Source organism: Python bivittatus, unplaced genomic scaffold (assembly GCF_059951505.1).
Source record: "Python bivittatus isolate LINGU-HERP-01145 unplaced genomic scaffold, Pbiv_v1 ctg000590_np1212, whole genome shotgun sequence".
NCBI lineage: Eukaryota > Metazoa > Chordata > Lepidosauria > Squamata > Pythonidae > Python > Python bivittatus.
Window position 1 is genome coordinate 22,868,121 of NW_028277086.1, and position 24,454 is coordinate 22,892,574.

The 24,454-nt window shown below is 39.8% G+C and overlaps 1 protein-coding gene across 1 annotated transcript in view; it reads right to left on the bottom strand.

Annotated features, from left to right (window-relative positions):
• CPQ (carboxypeptidase Q) overlaps positions 1-24,454 on the bottom strand; it is a 151,956-nt gene that overhangs the window by 12,786 nt on the left and 114,716 nt on the right. The window contains exon 7 of the mRNA XM_088149100.1: positions 18,467-18,668. Coding sequence (XP_088005226.1) covers positions 18,467-18,668 — 202 coding nt within the window. The remainder of the gene's footprint in view (positions 1-18,466; positions 18,669-24,454) is intronic.

Consider the following 24,454-nt stretch of genomic DNA (forward strand, 5'->3'; position numbering starts at 1 on the left):
TAGTTAAAACCATGTGGAAATTGTAGATGAAGGGGTGTGAGATCATGGTCACCCCTTCGGTCCCATGAATGTGAGCTCCATTTATTCCACCCTTAAGATACAATATTAAGGCTAGGAGTACAACTGTTACTGTTGGGGACAGTTTGGCTAGGACTATTTCTCCTCCTCCACTCCTCCTCTTTTTCATTAGAACATAAGAAGAGCTGTGCTAGATCACACCACAGTCTTCTCTTATCCAGCAGTATGTCCCCACCACTGCCAAACAGATGACGAAAGGAAACCTATGTGCAGGGCAAACTAAATAAATATCCAGAGGAGAAATATGTAGCCCAGAAAAGTCTTAAAATCCTAATATAAAATCCTATATGTAGCTCAGGGTTGAATTGTGGAGTTCTTGGTGCTCCCTGAGGTTGGTTGTTTGCTTGCAGATGTTTTATTACCTGACTAGGTAACATCATCCGTGCTTGTGAGTGTGGAGTTTGCTCCCTGTTTATATACAGTAGCTTGCCCCATGAGTGCTGGTGGGGGTGTGGTTTTCTCCTTGGTAGTTCCTTGATTAGGGTATCGTTCTCTGCTTGATTGTTTGCCTGGGGTTAATCCCTGCTTATCTGGGTATAGGCTGCTGGACAGGTTGTGTTCTGGTCTTTTTGTTTTCTTCTTAGCTTTTTTATTGTGTCTTTTGAATGGTGTGTAAATATGGTTTATTTCTATGTGGCTATTGATATTAAATATTAATTTTATAATATACATACTCAGTATTAAAATCCTGTTTAGTGCAGTATGGAACTTGTTAGAGATGGAGCCAGTTGGATTTCTTTTGTAAGGAGTTCCACAATTTGGGTACTGATATATAGGTAGTCCTCAACTTACACTCATTTGTTCAGTGACCATTCAAAGTTATGGTGATGCTGAACGAAGGGACCTATGACCACTCCCCAAAGCTATGGTCATTGCAGCACCCCCATGGTGACGTGATCAAAATTCAGGTGCTTGCCAGCCTGCCCACACTTACAACTGCAGGGGTGCTTTAACTACCCCACCCACCTATCTCCGCCCCCATGCCCCTTGCACTCCATGTCCTCTTGCACTCCGTGGCCCCTGCTGCTCCAGCTGACCTTCACCATCTTCTTGCTCCCATTGCTGACCAAGCATGCCCAGCCTGGCCCTTTGCGAGGCAGCTGCTGGTTGCACGAGGTTTTTTTTCCCAAGGTCGCGCCTGGCGGTTTTCTCATGAGACCTAGGAAGATGGCCTCATGTAGGCAACAGCTACCTTGTGAAGGGCCAGGGTGGATACAACTCGTCAGCAGCAGGAGCAAGAAGATGGTGAAAGTCAGCTGGGGTGGCAGAGTGCAGGGCAGCAAGGGCCTTGGAGTACAGGATGGCTGGGGCTTCCTGGGCGCTGTGGCTTTGTGCCACATTTGCTGGGCTGGGCTGGGATTGCTGAGGCTTCCAGGGGCAGCTATGGCTTTGTGCTGTGCTATGGTTCTGGGGCTGCTTGCCGCCGTACAAGGCAGGGTGCACGACGACTAAAAGGGCAGAGATGGGGGTATAGGTAGTTGGGGGGAGTTGAAGGGGAGGCAGTTCCTCATCTTACTGATGCTCTGGGCTGGGAGGGAGCAAACTGGGAATGGCATGGATCAGGGTGGGACCTTGCCTAACAACCCATGCATCTTGGGATTATGACAGCAACTGGGACTGTCCAGGATTGCTGTTGCTAAGCGATGTGGTCTCATGATGTCACACTTTACGACATCGCTTAGTGACAGAAATTCCAGTCCCAATTGTGATCATAAATCGAGGACTACCTCTAGAAAAGGTCCAGTTTCATATATCCATCACCTGCCTCTCTTGGTGCTGGATATACATCAAGGTCCCAATAGAACAGAATATCTGTAGCTCAGGATTGAACTGTGGAGTCCTTGATGCTCTCTGAGCTTGGTTGTTTCCTTGCAGACATTTCATTATCCAACTAGGTAACACCATCAGTGCTGATTATGGGTAGATTATGGGAAGATTATGGGTAGGTTCATACCATGGTAACCTCAAGTCTGAGACAATAAATTGAGTACAGGACTGCCTTTAAAAAATGGTTCTGACACTACATTTTGTGCACAATAGGGCTGCCTGGCAGACAGTTAAGCCATGATATAATATTCCTGTGTTTTGTTACAGTAGATGGATTGGATCAGTTGATTTCTCTGTCCAATTTTAAGTATTGGTTTGATCTTTTGAAGCTCTGCTTGGAACCAGCTTTCCTAAAAGACTGAGTTCTTCCTTATAAACTTATCTGATATCTTCTTCAAGATGTCTTTTCTGAGTTGCCCTGTCAAATGAAGTGACATGCAGCAGTACCTGCAGAAAGATTCAAAACATGCAAGATGGCAGTTGTGGCATCAAAGTCCTTTTCCTCTGTTATGTGCATGTAATGTTGACTCATATACAAAAGGGAAGGGGCTTGGATTGCAATGCCAGGACTCCCATTTGCCTGTTCTGACCCTAACCCCTGGAGACGCTGTTGGTGAGATATCTGACTTGTGTAATGCATGTTTTTGATGGTTGTATCCCATGGTGAAATATCTTAAGGGCATGCTTAAGATCTTTTTGGCATCGTATTCAGTCCTTTTTATTCACCACATATTCTGACCTTGTGAGAATATATACCTGAAGTCTGGTAATTCATTATTCTCACAGTAGAATTAATTCACATCCATATTCTCTTACAGCCAAAGTAAGTTAATAGCGAGTTCAAGATAACGGCTTTCAGCTTACAGTGGAAATGCAGATGGAGATAATACATTTAAGCTGATTGCAATGAGAGGTGAAATGTTAACATGATGGGTAGGTTGCAAGAAATGTAAAGAAATATGAGGTAAAAAGAGCGTTGGTGGTTTAGCTGATGTAGGAGGAGGATTCCATTGTACAGTAGCTGATACATGTAAAGCAGTGTTGTCCAAACTTGGCCACTTTAAGATGAGTGGACTTCAACTCCCAGAATTTCCCAGTCAGCCATGCTGGCTGGGGAATTCTGGGAGTTGAAGTCCACTCATCTTAAAGTGGCCAAGTTTGGACAACACTGATGTAAAGCATTCTAAGACCTACTGAGATCAGGTTGCTTCAAGGCTTGGCTAATCCTTGGTGGGTTTAGGATCCAATGGCTATGAAATGAGTAATCACAGCCATCATTATTCATGGAGAAATCTATATTGGGCAGGATAGAACAGGGGATCTGAAGTGACATGCAGGATGAGAGAACATGGGGGAGTATACCATATAAGCTTATATATTTTAATTTGGACCCTGCAATTTAATATTTGGGCTCTACTTGGATTTTAGTTTTAATACTATTTTATATTCGTGTTTTGATTGTGAGCCACTGATAAAACTTGAATTTTAGGAAGAATATAAGTAAATCAATAAATTAATAATGCCTAGGTAGTTTTTTTTTTAATTGACTTAACATCTTATCTAAGCTCCTTTAACCTAGATAAGTAGGTTGAAATGTTCAGCAACATCTTTATTCAGAACCCCTCTGACACTTCATGAAATATTAGTGGAAATGAAATTATACATGTTATTCTGATCTGGCAATGACCTGGAGAAGATCAGATTGCTATATAAGAATCAGATCCTGGAGTGTTGGCAAAATGTATAGACCAGGTCTCCGACAATAGGTGGGAGATTAAGAATCTTCTTCTTTCAAGGCATATTTCTCACAGTATACAAGCAGCTGTTACATTCAATATGCACTCCTTAAAGTATCTTGGTTTTCCAATGTAAAGTTTTCAATAATTCAGAAGTTAATTGCCCAATTCATATTGAACCAGTATGATTTCTTATAGAATTGCTTTCCAGGTAATATTCAGGAAACATTTATAAACACATATATCATATATAATCAATGTGTTTATAAATCACATATAACATATCCTTTCAAATAGTAAAGTCAAATTGCATTCTCTATGTCTGCTCTTAGCTGAACTAAGATCCTTATGCTCAAGCCTTCGTGTGAAATGTAGAGATTGGATTGAAATAGATGATTGGCTAGGTAAATTTACAGTATTGGATTGCTTATAAATTATCTATCTATCTATCTATCTATCTATCTATCTATCTATCTATCTATCTATCTATCTATCTATCTATCTATCTATCATAAATTCAAAAGCTGTTCCAAAAAGACTATGTATATAAATATGCAGGAAAAGCAAAGTTGACCTGAAAGCAACATATATTTTTCATCCTATACTTCATGGAACAATTCTGCTGATAAATCTTACTGCTTGTAAACATCCAAACAATGACAGCAGAATTCTATTTATGTGGTGGCAATTTTGTACCTTTACACCTTTTTAAAACATACTCCTCAAAAGGGGACAGGGGAGCCTCTAGTACAGCGTGGAATAGAAGATGGAAATGGCTGGGGGCGGGGGGGGGGGCGGAAGAGAGGGCAGAATCTGCAGAAAGGAGACCAGACAGACATGAATTTGGAAGCCAAGCCACTACTGAAAAACTGCTTGATCTGGAAAGGCATCACAGTTTTCTTTCCAAGATCCATCCATCCATCCATCCTTCCTTCCTTCCTTCCTTCCTTCCTTCCTTCCTTCCTTCCTTCCTTCCTTCCTTCCTTCCTTCCTTCCTTCCTTCCTCCCTCCCTCCCTCCCTCCCTCCCTCCCTCCCTCCTCCAGAGGGGTAACCACACTAATCTATTGCAGCAAAAGCAAGAGTGTGCCTGATGGAACCTTAACAATGAAAACATTTATAACAGTGAAAGTGTTCAGGATGAAATAATATCTAATCCATTACTGTTTATTCTACCCAACATTTGTGAGTCTCTAATGTGTTTCAGAAATCTTGGTTATTCAATTGTTGATACACAATTGTTTGTAACAAATATGAAACATACAGCATTTTATAGCTACATGCCAGTGCTTATATCAGAGACCTACTTCTTCATTTATAGTACTTTAATGTCTCTCCCTTTCTCTCTCTCTCTCTCTCTCTCCACACACACACACACCCATATATTCTGTGTGTATGGATGCGTATGGATGTGTGCATGTGTGTATATATCACACAGATGCATATAGACATGTGCATGCAAAATGGCTAGATACACACCCACACAGGGTTGCACACATATGTGGTTCATTACAGTAACTATAGATACTGTCTGTATTAGATTCCCTAATTTCAAAGGTAACTGCTAATAGAATAGAACCAGATTCTCTTCATTTATTAGTCATAAATATTTCCATTCATAAATAGTAACAATTAATGTGTTAGTGCTGTTTATTTGGCTGATAATGAAAGAAATGTCCAATTTGTTTAAAGGATGACCAGAATTCACACAAGTTTAAATTTTTCCAGAGTTGGTTAGTAGGTCAGCAAAGTCCAAAAATGACAATGTTTGTCATTCAGTAGTGTCTGGGAAAAACATTAATGATTCTTCCCATAACCTGTAGGGCTGAGTTCATTTAGAAATAGGAAGTGAAGCTCTATTAGTGTTGCAGAAAATGAAATTAGACAGCTCAACCAGATGAAAGGTGAATTTGGAATTTCTGGTTAATGTAAGCTGTTTTTACACACACATACACAGAGACTTACACAAGAGCTTGTGGAAGCTGCTGTGGAGAGCAATACAGACATGCAGTCTGTTGGAACAGACACTGCCTCACCACAGAATACTTCATATTTCAATACTACAAAATTCCAGCTTTCTCACCAAGAAACCCCAAATACATATCAATGGCAGTAAAACATAATATAGAAATTAGATTCTTGAAATTAGAACCTTTCTGTTAAAGTGTGGTTTCAGGATAAATATTTGCCCTTTTAAACAAACATGAGTATGGGAAATAGAGTATGGGTTATATAGTAACTTAAAAAAAAAAGGTGGATAAGAATTTATATGGAACACTCTACCCCTGAAGTACAGATGGCTCCAATCCTCTATGCTTTTCAAAAGCAAGTTAATACTATTTCAGTAGGCTTTCAGTCCTTTTTGGTGTTTGGACAATCATCATAGGTAGTTTGCTATGGCGATGGATCCTTTTTAATGATTGGATTTTGGAATTATTCTTTGCTGCATGGAGTCTATATGGATTGGATGGCTGATATATATTGCAAATAAATACATGAATAAATATTTATGCAATCAAAAGACTCTGTTTATTATGGAATGGATAATACTCCAAAGAGCGTAGTCTGGTGGCATTTAAAGCTCTCTTCATGGATTTCCAGACAATCAATGATTCTGGCTAAATGTGTATTAATGTAAGTTGCCCAGAGTTACCTGGAGTCAGGCAGCCTCTAAACCGAATGAAGGAAAAAATAAATGAATACATAAATAAAACAATTTAGCCACATTTGGAGGACTATAGGTTTTCTACCTCTGGCATAGGCATCAGTAAGTTACTATTGAGAAAACCAACTGAAGAGCTCCCAGGTCTTTACAGGGTTAGGGTTGTGTAAATCACTGTCCAAAGTGAGTTCTGTCTCCAAGGGCTGCTTTTCAGAATTTGGTGTGATGGTGAGTAAAGTTAAGATAAAAATGTAATAAATAAATATCCCTGTGAGAAGTGGTAATAAATCGTTCTAGAGAACCTTCCTTTTTATCTGTTAATAGTACTTGTCGTTTTGAGATGGGAAATTATGGCTTCTCTTCTCTTCCAGTGAATGTAGCAATTTAAAATGGATTAGACTGAAAAGAGATATTGCCTGAGTAGAAAGGGTGAATGGAAGGTCATAAGCTCTTGTGCCTTTCTGCTACAGAAGATCCCTTGTGGAAAAAGGAGTTGCTTAGCATTAATAACTTCATTCTTGCTACAATGAACTGCTCACCTTCGGTATTATTGGCTTCTCCAGCAGTCAGATATTTGGTCTATGGCCTGGATTTCATAGCCAAAAGCTATGATGTTCTAGAATCCCTAGGTAGATTTAGATGATCATTATGTTTGTATCTTGTCACAGTTTTTCCAATCTCAAAATAAAGAGAGGAATGGGTGGAAATGGTACACTTCCACTCTTAGTCACTCACTAGAATTTGATTCTGTTTTTTGTAATAGGAAGGAAGATGATTCAGCATTTAGAAGTTCCTATAAACACACCTTCTAGAATCCTCAAAGCAGCCATGTCTTTTTTTCAAACCTGTCCAGCTGCTTCAGAAGCTTCTCACAATGGTTTTGGCAAGTATGTGTACACATAGCCACTTTGCTTCCCTAGGAAAAATGTTTCCATGAGGTTATTTTATTTATTAGACTTGTAAAGCTGCACAATTCAAAAACAATTCTATATGCTGTAACTAGGTGGCCATCCAAGTGGAAGCCTACAGCTCCAAAGGGTGTCTTTCAAAGAATTTGCATAAACCTAGCTTCTGCTTCCAATATGGGCAGAAGTGCCATTCAGAAGACCATGAGCTGCCTGAAGGCATAATTAATGCTTTCAATGACTCTCTGGAGAAGAGGCTAGTACTGCACATCCTCTCAAGCCTCTTCATGCCTTCAGCAGCCTGTTCTGTACGGGATAGTTATGTTTGTACCACATAGCTTGAGCAGCACTATTGAACACTATTCATTGATTATTGCTTTGCTATAGGTAAAGTATATGGAGGATCAAACCACTGGTTCAGGCTTTAGGTTATTCATGTTGGTCATAGGTACATGTAAGTTGTTTTCTTGTTTATCTGATTTGTGACATATCTGCAATTACCAAAATAAGGAAGGTGTGACTATATAAGCTACTTGTGCAGTTAATGGCACAGTTTAAATTGACCAGATAGGGAAGCAGGGCTGCAAACAACATCTAGTGCATGGGTTGGAGAGAACCAGACTGATAAATACCTCAAGCAGTGTCTGCAGCTTCTGGGAGAAAGAGCCAGGTCTTCATCAGGAAAGACCAAGCAACAATCCTGGAAAATTCCAAGAGACTTTCAGGTGGGCTGAAGAGAACTGACTAATCACTAAGCCTGATATTGGATAATGCATTATGTAACCCATAATGTAACCCAGCCATCAGATCATTCAGGTGGGTTGTACCCATCAGAGTTCTGCACGCTATTTAAAGTCCACCTGTGACATAGTTAAATAAACAGGGACCAATACCAACAATACTGCTGGGCTCCTCCCTCTCTTCACTTTATCTACTTTTTTTTCTAATGGTCTTTATTTATTTAATTAAACAGAATAGGAAAAAAAAACCAAGAAGAAAAAAAGAAAGCAAAACAACAAAACAATATTATATATATGAGAGATTCTCAGACACGTATACATGCATCTAAAATTTTACCGAATAGTTTCATTAAAGGATGACCATCTTTCATTATTTTTGCTGTAAGCCACTTAGAGACCAATGACTGGAGCATCAAAAAAACATTTGTAATAAGCAAACAAATAAATAATCATCCATACATAATTTATGTCTGTTACCAACTCATTCATAAATCACCTTCTCTGCTTCTATGATTTTCAGGTTCCCAGTTGGATGGCCATTAGCTACAGCATTCAACATTGGGCAAAGAATTCTTGTATTCAGAAATATGAGACCAGTTTCTAACTTATTAAATTTAACAGGGTTTTGTCTTGCTCTTTGTAGTGCTGTCACTGCTTGCTAACTGAATAAAAACACTGAAACTTATTTTGGATTTTTGAGCTTGTGCTGTCTCCACAGATCACCAAAAGTACTCTGAATGCACTGTGAAGAATCACCTCAGAAACAAGCAGCTGCAAATTAGGCAAGAGTGTTGTCTGTAACTTAGATACATATTAGTAAGTTCAGTGAGGTAAGAATTCCACTTGTGCCTGAGTGTACTCTACATATGCTCTAAGGTTGGGAACAAGGAACTTCCATTTCTGTGGAGAGGTGTAACCCCCCTTTAGAGAAGGTTCATGACTGCAGAACATCACATGCCCATCCTAGGTTTGCAAAGTGAAAATTCTTCAAAGAGGCAGTCAGCTGACTCAACACTCAACCATGTTTTCTAGGCTCTCCCTTAAAATATATTAAAAATATCTAGGCTTGGAGAACTTTTTTTCAGCACATAACACAGGTATGGAATGCTTAACAACGGCTATGCTGAAACTGCCTCTTAGTCCTAAGAAGGTGTTTATAAATTTATTTATTTATATGTCAAATTTGTCACCGCCCATCTTGTTAAAAAGTGACTCTGGGCAGTTTACAGAAGAGATAAAATCCATTAAAATACAATATAAAACAACCTTAATGAATAAATAAATTCCAAGGGATGATAAAATTGGCAAACAACTTGGGAGTGTCGTCAGGGCACCAGCTATCCCCAGGACTGATTACAACTCTTGTCGCCCCATGCAAACTGACAGAGTCAGGTAAGTCCTTTCTGAAAAACTGGGAGGGTAGGGGCCTGCTGCACCTGTGGAGGGGGGAGAATATTCCAGAGGGCAGGGGCAACGGCAGAGAAGGCTCTCCTCCTGGGCCCCATCAGCTGGCATTCTCTTGCTAATGGGGTCTGCAACATGCCCTCTCTGCCTCACCAGGTGGGATAGGTTGATATAATGGGGGTGAGATGCTCCCTCAGGTAACCTGGACCCATGCCAAGTAGAGCTTTAAAGGTGATAACCAATACCTTGAATTGGACCTGGAAGCAAACTGGCACCCAATGCAGCTCCTGCAGCAGAGGCGTTATATGTGCCATCCTTGGGGCACCCAAGATTGTCTGCGCAGCTGCATTTTGAACCAGCTGTAGCTTCCAGATACTCTTCGAGGGTAGCCCCATGTAGAGCGCATTGCAGTAGTCTAACCGAGAGGTGAGTGACTGACCGGAGGGCTATGCTGAAGCTGCTTCTCAGTCCTAAGAAGATGTTTCAGTTACACATACTTAGTCTCACTGCATTTAAATTGAAGTGGAGGATTAAATAATAAAAGTATTGTTTCATGAAATAGACTGAGCAATGAAAGTGGGTGTGTCCATCCATCCATCCATCCATCCGTCCATCCATCCCATAGTCTTACAGATCTTTCATCAAATTACACTGCACTTCAAAACTTATTTGATCAGATTCTTTTTTCTTGCACCTACTGTCTTGTTTACTCGCCTGGAATACTAGGATGTTTGTCTAGTTGGGATTCTGGCATGTCTTTCCTATCAAAAAACATCAAGCTGGTCAGACTGTTTTACAGCTGCAGCACAACATGTTCTCAACTCAAGCACTGAACAGTCTGTGGGTTAGAACACATGTGGAGTAGTAAACATATTTTCTGTGTAATTGAAGTTCAGAAATGAAAGACAAATTGATGGAAATTGATTGAGGAAGACTTCCTGCTTAATGAAGTTCTGTCTTATTGAACTGACAATCTGTACAAATCAAAAGACCATCAGATTTAATTGATTTTATTCAGTTTGATTACATTTGGTTTGCATTTGGTAGAAAGGAAAAGACCACCCATCTGTACACATTGTGGACTATTTGAGTTAAATTAAGAACAGCGCGCACACACACACACACATGCATATATAGATTGTCTGATTATAAAGAGTTCTTCAGCTATTCAAAAAAGAAGTGGGCCATTGAACATGACTCAGTGTATTTACTGTTAAGCAGCTTTATTTAGTTTTAAGTAAATTCTGTTGATGTATGAATACACTATAGCTTTGTTTGGGACTAAATTTGGCACACTCACTTTTCCCAAAAATACCTACTTGTTTTCCACCAAGTCTAATTTTAACTCCCTCTTATGTTCCCAATGGTACTTCAGTCAGAATAACTTGGCCAGACTGCGTCTTTGAGACTTTCTCCCTTAACTCTCCCCTTCCTTTGCACAAGCCCTTCCCTTCACCCAACCATTATCTGGGATCCAATAACCACAGAGACCTCCATTCATATCAGGTTCTTGGGAATCTGAAATGGGAACATCTAAGATAGGACTCTGGAAAATTCTCTCTCTCCCTCTCCCTCTAATCCAGTGTTTCTCAACCCTGGGAACTTTAAGATGTGTGGGATTCGTCTCCCAGAATTCCCCAAACAGCATGCTGGCTGGGGAATTCTGGGAGCTGAAGTCCATACATCTTAAAGTTCCCAAGGTTGAGAAACACTGCTCTAATTTATCTACCTACTATGCATCCTTGTACCTGGGATCCTGTCATAAGCACACACAGATATGTTTCAGGAACAATGGATGACTCTAGGAGGAAGTCTAGTAAGTACATTAAAGCAGGGTTCCTCAACCTTGGCAACTTTAAGACAGGTGGACTTCAACTTCCCCAGACTGGCTGGCTGGGGAATTCTGGGAGTTGAAGTCCACCCGTCTTAAAGTTGCCAAGGTTGAGGAACCCTGCATTAAAGGACACCTACCTAACCTGAGATCAGTTTGTTTTCTGGGTATGGAAAAAATCTGTCCAGGAATTATGATGTGGTCATAATATGACTGGAAAAGTTGACAGAAAAGTTTATGTATGCAAAGACTTCAATGTATTGTTATTTTATCTCTACAGAGTTGTGTTACTCAATTTGGAACAGCATTCCCCCCAGAGATAGGCACCCAGTCTCCTGGGGTTCTGGAAGACCCTTCAGACCTGGCTCTGTTCCCAGGCCAGATGGTAATGTGTCTGTGAAGCCCCTATTGCGTTTTGTATCATGGTTTTAATAGTCTGGGCTGCCATCTTTGTTTCACGTCTTTTTAAAACAGTTTTTAATTGTTTCTTTGATTTTATAAGTCATCTAGTCTTCTGGAGTGAGCAGTCATAATAAATTTGATTAAATAAATAAATAAATAAATAATTAGCATCCTGTGTTGTGATAACAGTTCCTCAAATTCTAAGCTATCTTAGCCATTAATATAAATCTATCTGATTCTGAATCTATCTTGGTGGTTTTTATATATGTTGTATTACTGTTATAAATGCACACATTCTTCAGCCAAGACTGTATGAGTGTAAGCTTTCATGTAATAAAATGACATCTATACCTTCAATCAAAGATGAAGTGGAAATATGGTAAAGCTTATTTTGAGGGAAAGCAATTTTGGGAGTGGTAATGAGAAAAGCAGAGATGACAAAAGCAATTCTTTTCCTTTCCCACCCTGCAATTCAAATTTAAAGTAACCTCTCACAAAACTGTCTGTGAGCATTTGACATGGTTCATCACTAGTTAACTAGGTAGTAATCTGACGTTTTGGAAAATCTGATGTTTTGGAAAATGAACAGAAGGCTTTAAACAGGCTTTATTTTAAACTGGAATCAAAATGCATTTATCAGTCTGAGTGTCTGAATTAAGGTGATCCACACAACCTAAAGTAGGCCCCATACTATTCTATGTACTTCCTTATCAAATGGCTGAACGTATATTAAACCCAGAGAATCCATTCTCTTATTCAAGTCTACTTCCTGAATCAAAACACCAAAACAATATGAAGCACAGAAGCAAGGGCTAAAGCAGTTTTCTAACTGATTTGGAAAATTTAATCCAGTCAATCCAGTTCAACAATCTAAAACAGTCAATCCAGTCAATCCAGTTCAAATCTATTCAAGTTTTGGAACTGACTCAACAATTCAGATTGTGTCAGATCAACGATCTGTATCAGATCAGGGCTGATTCACTGCAAAAAAGGCATCAATGCCAAGAGAGGAGGAAGATTTAGATATGTAGTTTTTATATTTTTATAATGAATAAATATTTCTGAAAGAACTATATTCTTATGGATGAATTGGTGACCCGACTTGTTCTTATTAGTTACCAAATATTACATATGATATTTTAAAACAGAAAAAACCCCTTTGCAGCAGAATAAATCAAGAAAATGTTAAAATGAAACTGTACAATAGATAATCCTTGGCCTCCAGCCTTCTCACAGCTGAATAGTATACAAACTGGTCCAAGATACCAGAACCTTTCTTTAGAAGATGACACTGTTTACAGCAAGACAAATCCTATGAGGGCTACCTCTTTCACTCCATGAAGTCACTGTTCACTGCACTGCTTATGGATTTCACTCTTGTGAGATTCTGCCTTCCTTGTGCAGACTTATGAAGGAGTACGGCTGAATTGTACAGAATTCTATATAATTCTATGCATTATGTTTAAAAATCCAGTGCATGTTTTCATAAGTGCTTGTAAATGGTCAAGATGAGTACAATGAAACTAAACTGGAATCCTTTGTTTCTGAAAAAAATTGTATATTTCATCTCAGGACTACCATCTTTTCCAGTATTTCTATAATATCAAGCAAGAGCTGGATTATAACATAACTTATAAAAAGTTATAAATCTTTAGGGAACTAGAGTTGCCATGCCATGTAGCTTTGGGGCAGATACTCTCTCTTTAGCAAATGAAGAACACTGAGGCATGAGAATTGGGCAGCAGACAAATTTAGATGATGATGATGATGATGATGATGATGATGATCTAAACAGATCCTTAGAGAGAATGTCAGGTTCCTAATGATGAATGAAGAAGCAGACACCTGCACTGAATCTTGATTCCTTTGTTAGTCTTGCCACATGTGATAATTTGCCTCCTTATTCTCAGCAAGAAGTTAGATTTGATTTTTGTATTTGTTCTTAGCTTTACACCTCCCTGTTATGACTGGTGAATATTTTCATTTTTCTAGTTCAGCTGGTCACTTCCATTTCAACTATGAGTGACATCTTTTCAGCTGTAGCATACATGACACAGTCAAAGCAAAGCTTTCCATGGCACCAACTTTTCATAATAATTTTTCATAATTTGCTTTCTATTGGAAAGTAATGCCAAATGGCTGCCTGTTAGTGGAGAGAAGAAAAGATTTCAGTATGCCATCAGGATGGCACTGTGAATTGCAAGAACTGAAGGAAAAACTGCAAAACAGTCTTTGAAATGACTGAACAATCCCAGAGTACGCTGTGGATGTGCTACCTGCAATAATTCTTTTCAGGCATCACCTAGGTAAAAAATTGCCACAATTGTCAAAGCTCAAAGTATTTTATTTTGATCACTTACCAGCCTTACTTAATAAAAAACATAACATAAAATAAAATAAGATAAATAAAACAAAATGCAATAAAAATAAGTTGAACACAGTCAGCACAAGTGAAACTTTCGTAGTTCAGGTAAATCACTTTGAACACTGAGACGATTAACGCTAAGCTTCATTGAAAAGACCTTCATAAATAAAGCTAGGAACAGATAAGCAGGAGGGTTAACAGTTATTGTTATTATTAAACTTGGAAGAAGTTTAATTAAGTCAAATTGTTTCTAATGAAGTCCTGTCGAACCTTGCTGGCTATTAAACAAAACCTGGTGACATTGTAGGGGTGTGGATCACTCTGGTCAGCTAAAAGATTATTGAGATAAAAAAAGAGGAAGCATCGCCTGGATATTCAACGAATATAACGAAACTGTAATAAATTTGTCTCACGGATCTTGGTAAGATTAACAGTAGAGAAGCACATGGGCTGTTGCTTTGATGGCTTCTGACTTATGCAGTGACAAAATATTCATTATACAGTATGGGATTTTTTTGAATCTCCCTTCCAGAACTGCAGTTTGCAGGTTTATTGTAAGAGAAGGCTAATCTGTGGAAAATTTACAATTGTGGAACTAGTCATCTTCATTCTCTGTGCTATTACTTTATTATGTTTCCCCTATAAAACACTGACTGATTAACTGGCATCAAGTTGATGTCAATTCTTAGTGACCGCATGGATAGATTTTCCCCATAATGAACTGTCCCCAACCTGGTCCTTCAGGCTTTTCAACAGTGTATCCATCACCACTGTAATTGAGTCCAGACACCTTGCTGCTCGTTACCCTCTTCTCTTTCCTTCCATCTTTCCCAGCATTATAAACCTCTCCAGAGAGCTAGGTCTTCACATAATGTGTCCAAAGTATGATCATTTGAGTATAATAATTTGTGCCTCAAGTGAGAAATCTTGGTTGATTTGTTAGATGATCCTTTTTTTTTTCTTGGCTGTCCATGGTATTCCTAGGATTCTTCTCCCATAGTTCTCCCCATAGTTGAAAACTTGCACGATTTTGATCTTTGTAGATATAGAAACATCATGGGATCTGGCTATCTTTTCCAGGGCCTTCACTGCTAATGCTGTATAAAGCATACTACATTTTTCATCAGTTGAAATCATTTAATGGCCCTTTTCCAGATGCAAGGGGAAGACTGACACCAGACAGAACCAGCATCAGTCATCTTCCAAAACATGCTATGGATCTTGAAACAGGTAGGTCAGAGGTGATAAGTAATCCGAACATTTTAAAGCCTATGTTTCTAATGTGACACTTCATTGGCTACCTGTGCAAATTTTGTATCTCCTGACATGCTATTGCTTAACAGGGTGAACAAACAGCAGTCCAGTCCAGCTTAGAATCAGAACACTAAGAAAAACATTTTCTTTCTTTAGGGAAAAAGGGATAGCTGTAAAGTTTAAAAGCGCTGTTCATGTTTTATATTGTTTATAACTGGATAAGATTTGGAAATAATTCAATCCAAGTTTTGTAGTACAATATAGATGAAGAGCAGAAGAGCAGTCTAGTCTGAATCTTTTACAGTCAATTGAATAATAAATCACAGACTTTTATTTGGACTTGAATCACCAAGGTGTGACCTTAGCATGCCCTTCTCCCTGCTGAACCACCCTACCATATCAATCTGCTATAGAAAACTATAGCTCCTTTCTCATCCCCACATTCACATGGTAAATAAGTGGATGGGTGGCTTCTTCATTTATATAGATGGCAAGGAACAGAGGAACGCCAGCATCAGCATTAGAAGCACAAAGAGAAGCAGCACCTTGACTAAGGAGAAAAAGAGGGTAAAGATAAGAAGGCTAGCATACTACTCCCCAAATTACCCAGTTATGCCACCTTGCAGTGCCAGGCTGCTGTAGAGAGTAAGGAAGCGGACCTTGATGGAATCATGTAGGAACTGCTACAATGCACTTATGGATGATCTCTGGCGGGAGCGGGATGGTGGAAGTGCGACCATCCTTGCTCTCCCTGATCTCTCAGCGGCGTTTGATACCGTCGACCACGGTATCCTATTGGGACGGCTCAGGGATATGGGGGTGGGCGACACAGTTTTGTGCTGGTTCACCTCCTTTCTCCGGGGCCGATCCCAATTGGTGGTGATAGGGAGCGAGAGGTCCCATCCTCGGCCCCTCCATTGTGGGGTGCCGCAGGGTTCGGTTCTTTCTCCGCTCCTTTTCAACATCTATATGAAACCGCTGGGCGAGATCATCCGTCATCATGGGATGAGGTATCATCAGTATGCTGATGATACTCAACTATATATCTCCATCCCTGGTGAGGTAAGTGATGCCGTGACCGCCCTCTCACAGTGCCTGGAGGCTGTGAGGGTCTGGATGGGGAACAACAGGCTCCAGCTGAACCCTGGCAAGACGGAGTGGCTGTGGGTCAATGGCTCCTCTGTATCTGGGACGTTGTCATCGTTGGTCTTGGATGGGGTGGCACTGCCCCAGACAGACCCAGTGTGTAATTTGGGGGTCCTTCTGGATTCATGGCTCCTGCTCGAAGAGTAGGTGGCAGCCGTGGCCAGGAGAGCTTTTGCACAGCATCGGGTTGTGCACCAGTTACGCCCTTTCCTGGATCGGGATGCCCTGCGAACAGTCACTCATGCCCTTGTGGTCTCCCAGATAGACTACTGCAATGCGCTCTACATGGGGCTACCCTTGAAGAGTATCCGGAAGCTTCAGCTGGTCCAGAATGCGGCCGCGCGAGCAATTTTTGGGGCCCGAAGAAGGTCCCATATAACACCTTTGCTCCGTGAGCTGCATTGGGTGCCAGTTTGCTTCCAGGTCCAATTCAAAGTGTTGGTTATCACCTTTAAAGTCCTACATGGCATGGGGCCAGGTTACCTGAAGGACAGCCTCGCCCCCACGATTTCAACCCATCCCACTCAATCTCACAGACAGGGCATGCTCCGGATCCCCACGGTAAAAGAATTTCAATTAGCGGGGTCCAGAAGGCGGGCCTTCTCTGGTGTAGCCCCCACCCTTTGGAACATCTTGCCCCCGGGGGTGAGACAGGCCCCCTCACTCCAGGTCTTTCGGAGGGATTTGAAGACCTGGCTCTGCCATCTGGCCTGGGGCAGGGAGGGAGGATATCAGAAATGGGGTTGGCTGGCCCCTTAGTGGCCTGGTGTGGCCTCTATCGGCCTCTTGGATTTTTTAGTCTTTTTATCTTTATCTTTGTAACTCTGGTTTTTACAACTTTTAATTATGTATTTCCGATTTTAGTTTGTTGTAAGCCGCCCAGAGTCCCCCGTTGTGGGGAGATGGGCGGGGACAAATCAAATAAATAAACAAACAAATAAATAAATAAAACTGCTACCTAGACAAAAGGGGCTGAAGCATTTTTTAAGCCCAGGACAAGATAGCATCCAGAAGCAGCTCAGGCAGACACCTCCCTAATTCACTGAAGTATAAGGAGGAGGAGGAAGAGATACAGCACCATCAGATTTGCAAGATTCTGTTATTATAGCCACTCTCAATAAAAGTAGTTTTAGCTTTCCTGTGGAGTTGATTTCCTGGTCCGGTTTATCTGGTGGGGCTGACACTTGCATAGGTAATGTCCCAGTAGAATGACCACCCAGCTAAGAACTAGTTGCAGTGAGAGAGGGGGGAAAGACTCATGTCTGATTATTTCTTTGAAGGCAGTGGTCAGCCAGTTGGTCTTCCTAATGCTAGAACGAATTACTTTTCTTGAGGGTTTTTTTTTTTTTTTTTTACTATGATACCCTTTAGAAATGTTTTAATGTGAAATCCCTGCTAGTCAGGAAATAAGGCATGATATGAAAAGGTAAGATATGAAAAAGAGTATGATCTTATAAGGTAAGATAAGAAAAAGAGTTCTGGGACTTTGGAGGAAACAGGGAAAGAAAAAAAAAGAGGGAACATTTAGAGTTCCTCAATAGGGTTAGATAATACCAAGATAAAGCCTGAGGATGCCAATTTGTGGAGAATCTAAGCTGTTTGACACCACTTACAGTATACTGTAGCTGTGTATTTCTAGATAAAGTATACGATGCAGTATTATAAATGAGCCAGGATAGATTACACCATAAATTTCCCCACATGCTTGTCCTCATCCACAGCCAACTAATGTGAACAAGTGAAGAAAAAAAGACCGTGTGTGTTATTTTTGGTTTCTGTCTTTTCCCCCTTTACAAGGGGTGCCCTTTATGTGGGATGCTATTTTTAATCCATTGCTGAAGGGAAGATTATGCTAAATCCTAAAGCTTAAAAGAAGGTTGCAAACATATTGTCCATGCATCATCTCAAACTGTGTGTTCGAAGTCCTTCAAATGTACATTATGTAGCCAAGCTTCTGTAGGTTAATCCTGACATATGTACATACATTTAATTTCTGCTAAAGGGTTGTTCAAGAAAAAGAGTTATCCCATGCTGGTCTGCACAAAAGGACATCAGATAAGAAAGGGAACACAATTACGCCTCTCCTGGTAATTTGTACAATTCATTTAGGAATCTCACCTGGTATTCCTTCATGTATCCAGTAGTTAATGTCTGTTCCTCCACCATCTTCATAAACATTGGTAATGTTGAGACGCTTCAAAAGTTTCATGATTTCTTTCATGATACAACGAGCTTTAATGCTGCCTGTGAAAGCCAGGCCAGTGGGCATAAATGTTCCTTCATCGGACTCCATAACAATGTCGAAGTTGGAAATGTTTACCTGAAAAGCAGAAAATGAACCTCTGTTCAAATACAGATGGTGTTGAAAGGACAATCTGGCAAGTACATCATGTCATTGGTCATTTTACTTCCTGTGATAGCATGAGATTAGACAGGAAAATTATCGGAATAAAAATTGCATGAAAGCTGCAGTACTATAGCAGTTCAAGCCTGGTTTAGATATGATGTTGCTGCCCTAACAAACTGGTTTACTGGGACTTGAATTAGCTTTCCTTTCCTTTCCTTTCTTTGCTTTTCTCACATGCATAGCTGTAGAGAAGACATACTGTTTTGATAAACTGCAATTTAAATTATAGGGCTAAACCAGGAAACCATGTTTTCAATGTTGTCAATGATCGTTGCTTACAGACCAGATTGACCCGTGCTTTGCAATCCTAGTTTGTGGGAGCATTTAAAATCACAGTTTCTAGGTTTGGAGATAAACAGTGATTTCTCCTTAGGAAATTATCATACTGGATAAAATAAATGTAAACTAGGTCAGTAAACATTTGCCCTTTCAAGTGATAAATAATATTCTATGTATCTTCACTTATTAAACAAATGCTGAGATATAAATTACTGCTTAGTGTATGCCTTTGCAAAGTTCTATGCAAACATTAATTAGATTGGTCTCAAAATGATATTAAGTAGCAAGTAATTATTACTAATCTGAATACTTCCATCATGGGAATGCTGATTAATTTCTTGGGGAGAATTTGGAAGCCTGGATTTGGAAGTTTCATTTGGTTTCATTTTTTCTTTTTGATCTTCAAATATCTATGTTTAGTTGCAAAAAAGAAGAGACACAATTGGCATTGCCACAGCCATAAAACAGGCCTGGCTCAGGAATCCCAGCTTATGTTTCACTTAACAGCACAAGGAGATTTTTAGCTCATTATGGTGGTCTTTCTCAACCAGCTGCCTTTCAGAAGGTTTAAATTTCAACTCCCATAATCCTCCAGCCACCATGGCATACCAAATGGTCTATCATACTATGCTGGTAAAAAGCATTCCTTCTCACTGCTGCAATCTATGCCTCCCCAGTTAGCACTTGCTCAGATGAATCTCTAAATTGCAACTTGGTCCTTCAGAAGGCATGCAGCCTATTCAAGATTAGTAGCCCGCTTCCATTCAGCCCGGTCAGATTTCCTATTTAAAATATCTCCATCCCAGCGTGTTTGTCCTTATCCTTTCCATGCAAAAAGGGGAAAAGTAAATTGCTAAAACTCCCCGGCCCCCAGGGTTCTCAGTACTTGGCTATGGGCATTTGGTGGCTGCTTTGCAAAAATTGGAGCTGGTGGAAAGGAGAAAGCTACCTGCCATCCAAATGTCATTCTTCCTGCATATCAATGCCCATTGAAAGCTGTGATGATGCCTCACCACTGTAGTTTTGCAATTAGGTGTTTTTCCCAACAGTTGTGACCTTGGCTGTAGGTTATACGTAGAGCCCTTACGTGTATACATTGTACATATGTATGTGTGTGAAGGAGGAGAAGCTAGGAGGTACTGTGAGGCAAGTACACATTGCATATGTAAGTAAGAAAAATCAAAGTGATTGTTTTTACTGGAAGTGTAGACTGACTAGAAACTTACTAGAAGAATTAAGGTTCAGGCTTTCTGTTAAACTGGTTTATAAAATCGATAAGGTTGCCCCAAGTTCAGAGTGCAGGAGATGGGATGAGGCAAGAGTTCCTGCAAATCAGAAAAATAGCTTTTCCTCAAGTCCCACTGAGCTCCAGCATTGCAAATTGAAAAATGGATGTTTGGGAATTTCAGCTGATCCCCCTGCCTCCCCAGATTTGCAAGGTGGATCTCTCTCTCTCCCTGAAGTTCACAGGGCAGCAAAAAAATGAGGGGGAGAGAGAGAGAGAGGAAGGAAGGAAGGAAGGAAGGAAGGAAGGAAGGAAGGAAGGAAGGAAGGAAGGAAGGAAGGAAGGAAGGAAAGCGGGGAAACTCCCCAGTATGATCAACATAAATGTGCTGATTTAAATTAACTTGTCCATCAACTTCCATGCTTTCCCAGTGCTCTGGCTCAGTTCAAAAAATACTTTTCAAATACAATTTTGAGTTTAAAAATAAATATAAATAAATATTTCAGTGAAACGCAGATTAAAAGGACCAGACAGATTAAAGAAGAAACAGGCAAAACGCATGGCTTTGTATATTGTCATGTATACATATCTTCATGTATTTGTAGGTTACGCACATAAAGCATGTACACAATGCAAACATTATGCTGATGACTTCTTTTTTTAAAAAGAACCGTTTTGCTAAATATAATAAATAAACCTGGTCTCAGATTCTGTATTTGACACATACATGTAAGATCTGACAACATGTCTGAGGTTAAAAAATCAAAACAAAAATTGGCAGTCTTGTGCACCACAGTAATGTATTTATTTCCATATGCTATTTTTTTTTAAAAAAAAATCATTGCTACCATATAGTCAAAATAGGCTGATTTTTAATGGCACATCATTTGTAAAACAGCACCATGAGAGACTGAGGATGTAGCTCTTGTTACATTCTTTTAATGGATGATTTATAATGTATGGCTTCAAAGCAAATGCTTTCAGAGTAAATAGACTAAGGACAGCTAATCATGACAATTGTTAAGAGGCCAGTCTGAGACGAGGTGAAAGGAATAAATGTGAAACACCAGATGAAACATCGGAGAGTAGGTGAAACACTAGTATTGGAGGCAGGATTAAACAAATCTGCTGTCTCTGATGACAGGAGAAGCAACTAACAGCATCTCAGATCTCAATGTAATCAGAAAGAAAGAGAACCCTTTTCAGTGGTGGGGTTTTATAAGTTGGTGGCAACAGCACATTCCTCAGTTGTTACCCATTTCTATAATGGTTCACATGTTTCTAATATTAAACCCAGAATGGGAACCACCCTTAGTATATGATAAGCCCTCTCCACCCTTCCATTCCTTATTCTAACTGCTTAATTTGGAGCACATGTTGGCAATTCATTAAAAACAAGAATGTTTCTCCAAAGAAAAATCGGAGTGAAAAACAAAGCAAAACCTGTCAGAGATCTGGAAGTGGCTTCTCTGCCTTTTGAGGGATAGCCTTTTTTTTCAAGTAATTTTATTAAAGATTATAATTACAGTAGTAAAAACAATACAAACTAAAAAGGAAGATAGAAAAATAGAAAGGAGTAAAAAGTGCAAAAAGAAAAAAAATAAGAAAAACATAAAGAATAAAAAGAAATAAAGAAGAATAAGAATATAGTAAGGAAAGAGAAATATTTAATGAAGTGTTTCCCAACCATCATCAGAACAAGTATAAACAATTTTAGTAACTTTTCACCTTCTCTTAAATTGCAACAAATGATCTCTTCTTCCCATATCCCATCTCTTATCTATAAACAATTCCATAAAGCATCATCATGTTAGTCCTGGGGTCAGCAAAAGTCCATTAAGGGTTACCAGAAATAACAACATTGAGCAAATAAACCAATTTTATATTCTTTCCTTTTAGGGTCAGCCTTCTAGACTGTAGCTACTCCCACGGAATGAATAATTATCTGAGGTGCACTCAGCTCTGATTAGCAATGATTCACAGAGTGCGTGGTCCTACAGGGCCTTCCCTGTAGATAGCCTTGTGAATCATTTCAGTTATGAAGCACATCATTAACGTCTCTCTTTAGCCTCTCCCCCACACCATTCCATGCTTTTCAACCTCTGGATTCTGGATCTGTTAAAGAGCGATATAACTGGAGACATCAAGATCACATGCTGTCTTCCCAAAGCCTTTGGTGTGATACTCAGAGCTTCTTCAAAGGTTGCCGCCAATTTGTAATTTTTATTGCAACAGAAGGGAAACTGATTAAATATAAATGGAGCAATCATATTAAGTGCATTGTATTAATTTAATGTAATTTCAGCAACACTGAAATTAAATTGACTCTATTTTAGTTCTGGCCATGTTGGTTTGAAACATGTCCCTGTCATACTGTCCACAGTCCAAATATGGCCCTTGCCCTGCAAACAAACAAAAAAAGTACATCCCTATGTTAGAGCAACAAACAAACAAACGAAGCAAGCAACTAACTGGAATATTTTTGTGATCAGGATTTAAAAAAAAAAAGATGCTCTGAACACGTACAACTTTACATTTCAAACTCAAATCATGGCACATCATGACTGCAGGGCTAAAGTAGAGTTTGCTGCTGCTGTTCTAACAGACACTTCTACTTGGGAACAAGCAGATTTTATTGCAGAAAGGAATATTATTTCATTATAAAAACAATGCAGAGAGCATCTATAATTTTGCACATGCTTGTCTGTTTGCCTCTTGTCTATAAATAGTGTTTAAAGATAAGAAAGAATGTTGCTGTACCCAACATTTAGCTCCCATGGGACTCAGTAACCCATGATGGTCTTGAGAGTTTATGCCAGGCTTGTTTGCTGCTTTCCTTATTCTCTGATCTCTGGGTGATCACTTGGGAGTTCCCTGAGCAGTAGGGCCCTGGAAAACGTTATAAGTACAGTAGTCCACCTATTAAATCTCATAAAAGTATGTATGTGAACATGTGTGAGTATGTATGTATGCGCACGTATGTATGTATCTGTCTCTCTTCAGTTTCCTCCAGACAGCAAAAAGGTAACTACTGATGTCAAAACAAGTTCAGATCAAGTTGTGTTCTCTTAAGTAATTTAAGTCAAGAGTCAGGATTGACTATCGGAGGCATAGATTAACTGTGGGCTCAGCTGTTTCTTCCACCTATTCTCATATTGGAAGACTCATTCAAATATGCAGGCTCATTAAAATATCAGTCCACTGAGGTAATCACTTTTGTCAGGGAATAATCTGGAGCCAGCCTCTGACTACAATGTGCAGTGAAAGCTTCCCCACAGAAGATGTCAGCAGAATGGGAAAAATAAGTTAAACCAAGTTGGATGGATAGGTGTAGAATTCCCCAAAAGCTGATTGACAGGGCTGAGGTGTGGCCACTACATCTAGATCTTGAAGCTGGGAGGAATATTCTCTAGCATCAGAGCTCCAAGATCAGCAGGAAAGCAAATAGAGATCAACAAGTTGAAGGCAACCCCCTGTTAACTAAGGCAGAGGAAGAAGCAGCAGCTCACCAGAACTGGCCAATCCATTTTTTAAAAATTGACTGTGATATTACATACCTGATATTACATACCTGATATTACACACTTGGCCACCTCACCTTTACATCTGAACAGGGCACTGAAATCTGAGTGCTCATTGCACATACTGGCTCACTAGGCCAAATTCCAGACCTAGCTCCTTAGTGAAAAGATTTACAATGACTCGCAATACACTATTCATCTGAGTTCAGAGTGTAACGATGTTCAAACTTCTAAATGGTTTGGGACCTCAGTTCTGAGTGAGGACCTTGTCTAAACTTACCTAAGTATTAAAATCTGCTGAGGGAGTCTTCTGTAAGTCCTATTGCTGAGCACAAAATAATATGTGAAGACACATGAGGAAGCCTTCTCAGGTGTGAACCCCAGATGATGGAACCCCCTTCCTTGCCTCTCAAATAGTGATGCTTGAAGCTTTATTGTTTACTTTGGGGAGCATGTAAGAATATGAGTGAATACTCTCAAATGTTGGGTTTGAGAAACTCAGTTGAGATTGTTTCCAGGGGTAATGTCTGAAAGTAGCCTGATCCAGGGGGACAGGCTTGGTTAGGCCTTCCAGCTAGTTACGAGCATCAGGAAGCCATGTTCTGTGGTTCCCTAGAGTCCAGCAGTGGGATTCAAAATGACAACTGGTCTTTTTTCAGCTACTCTTTCTCTCT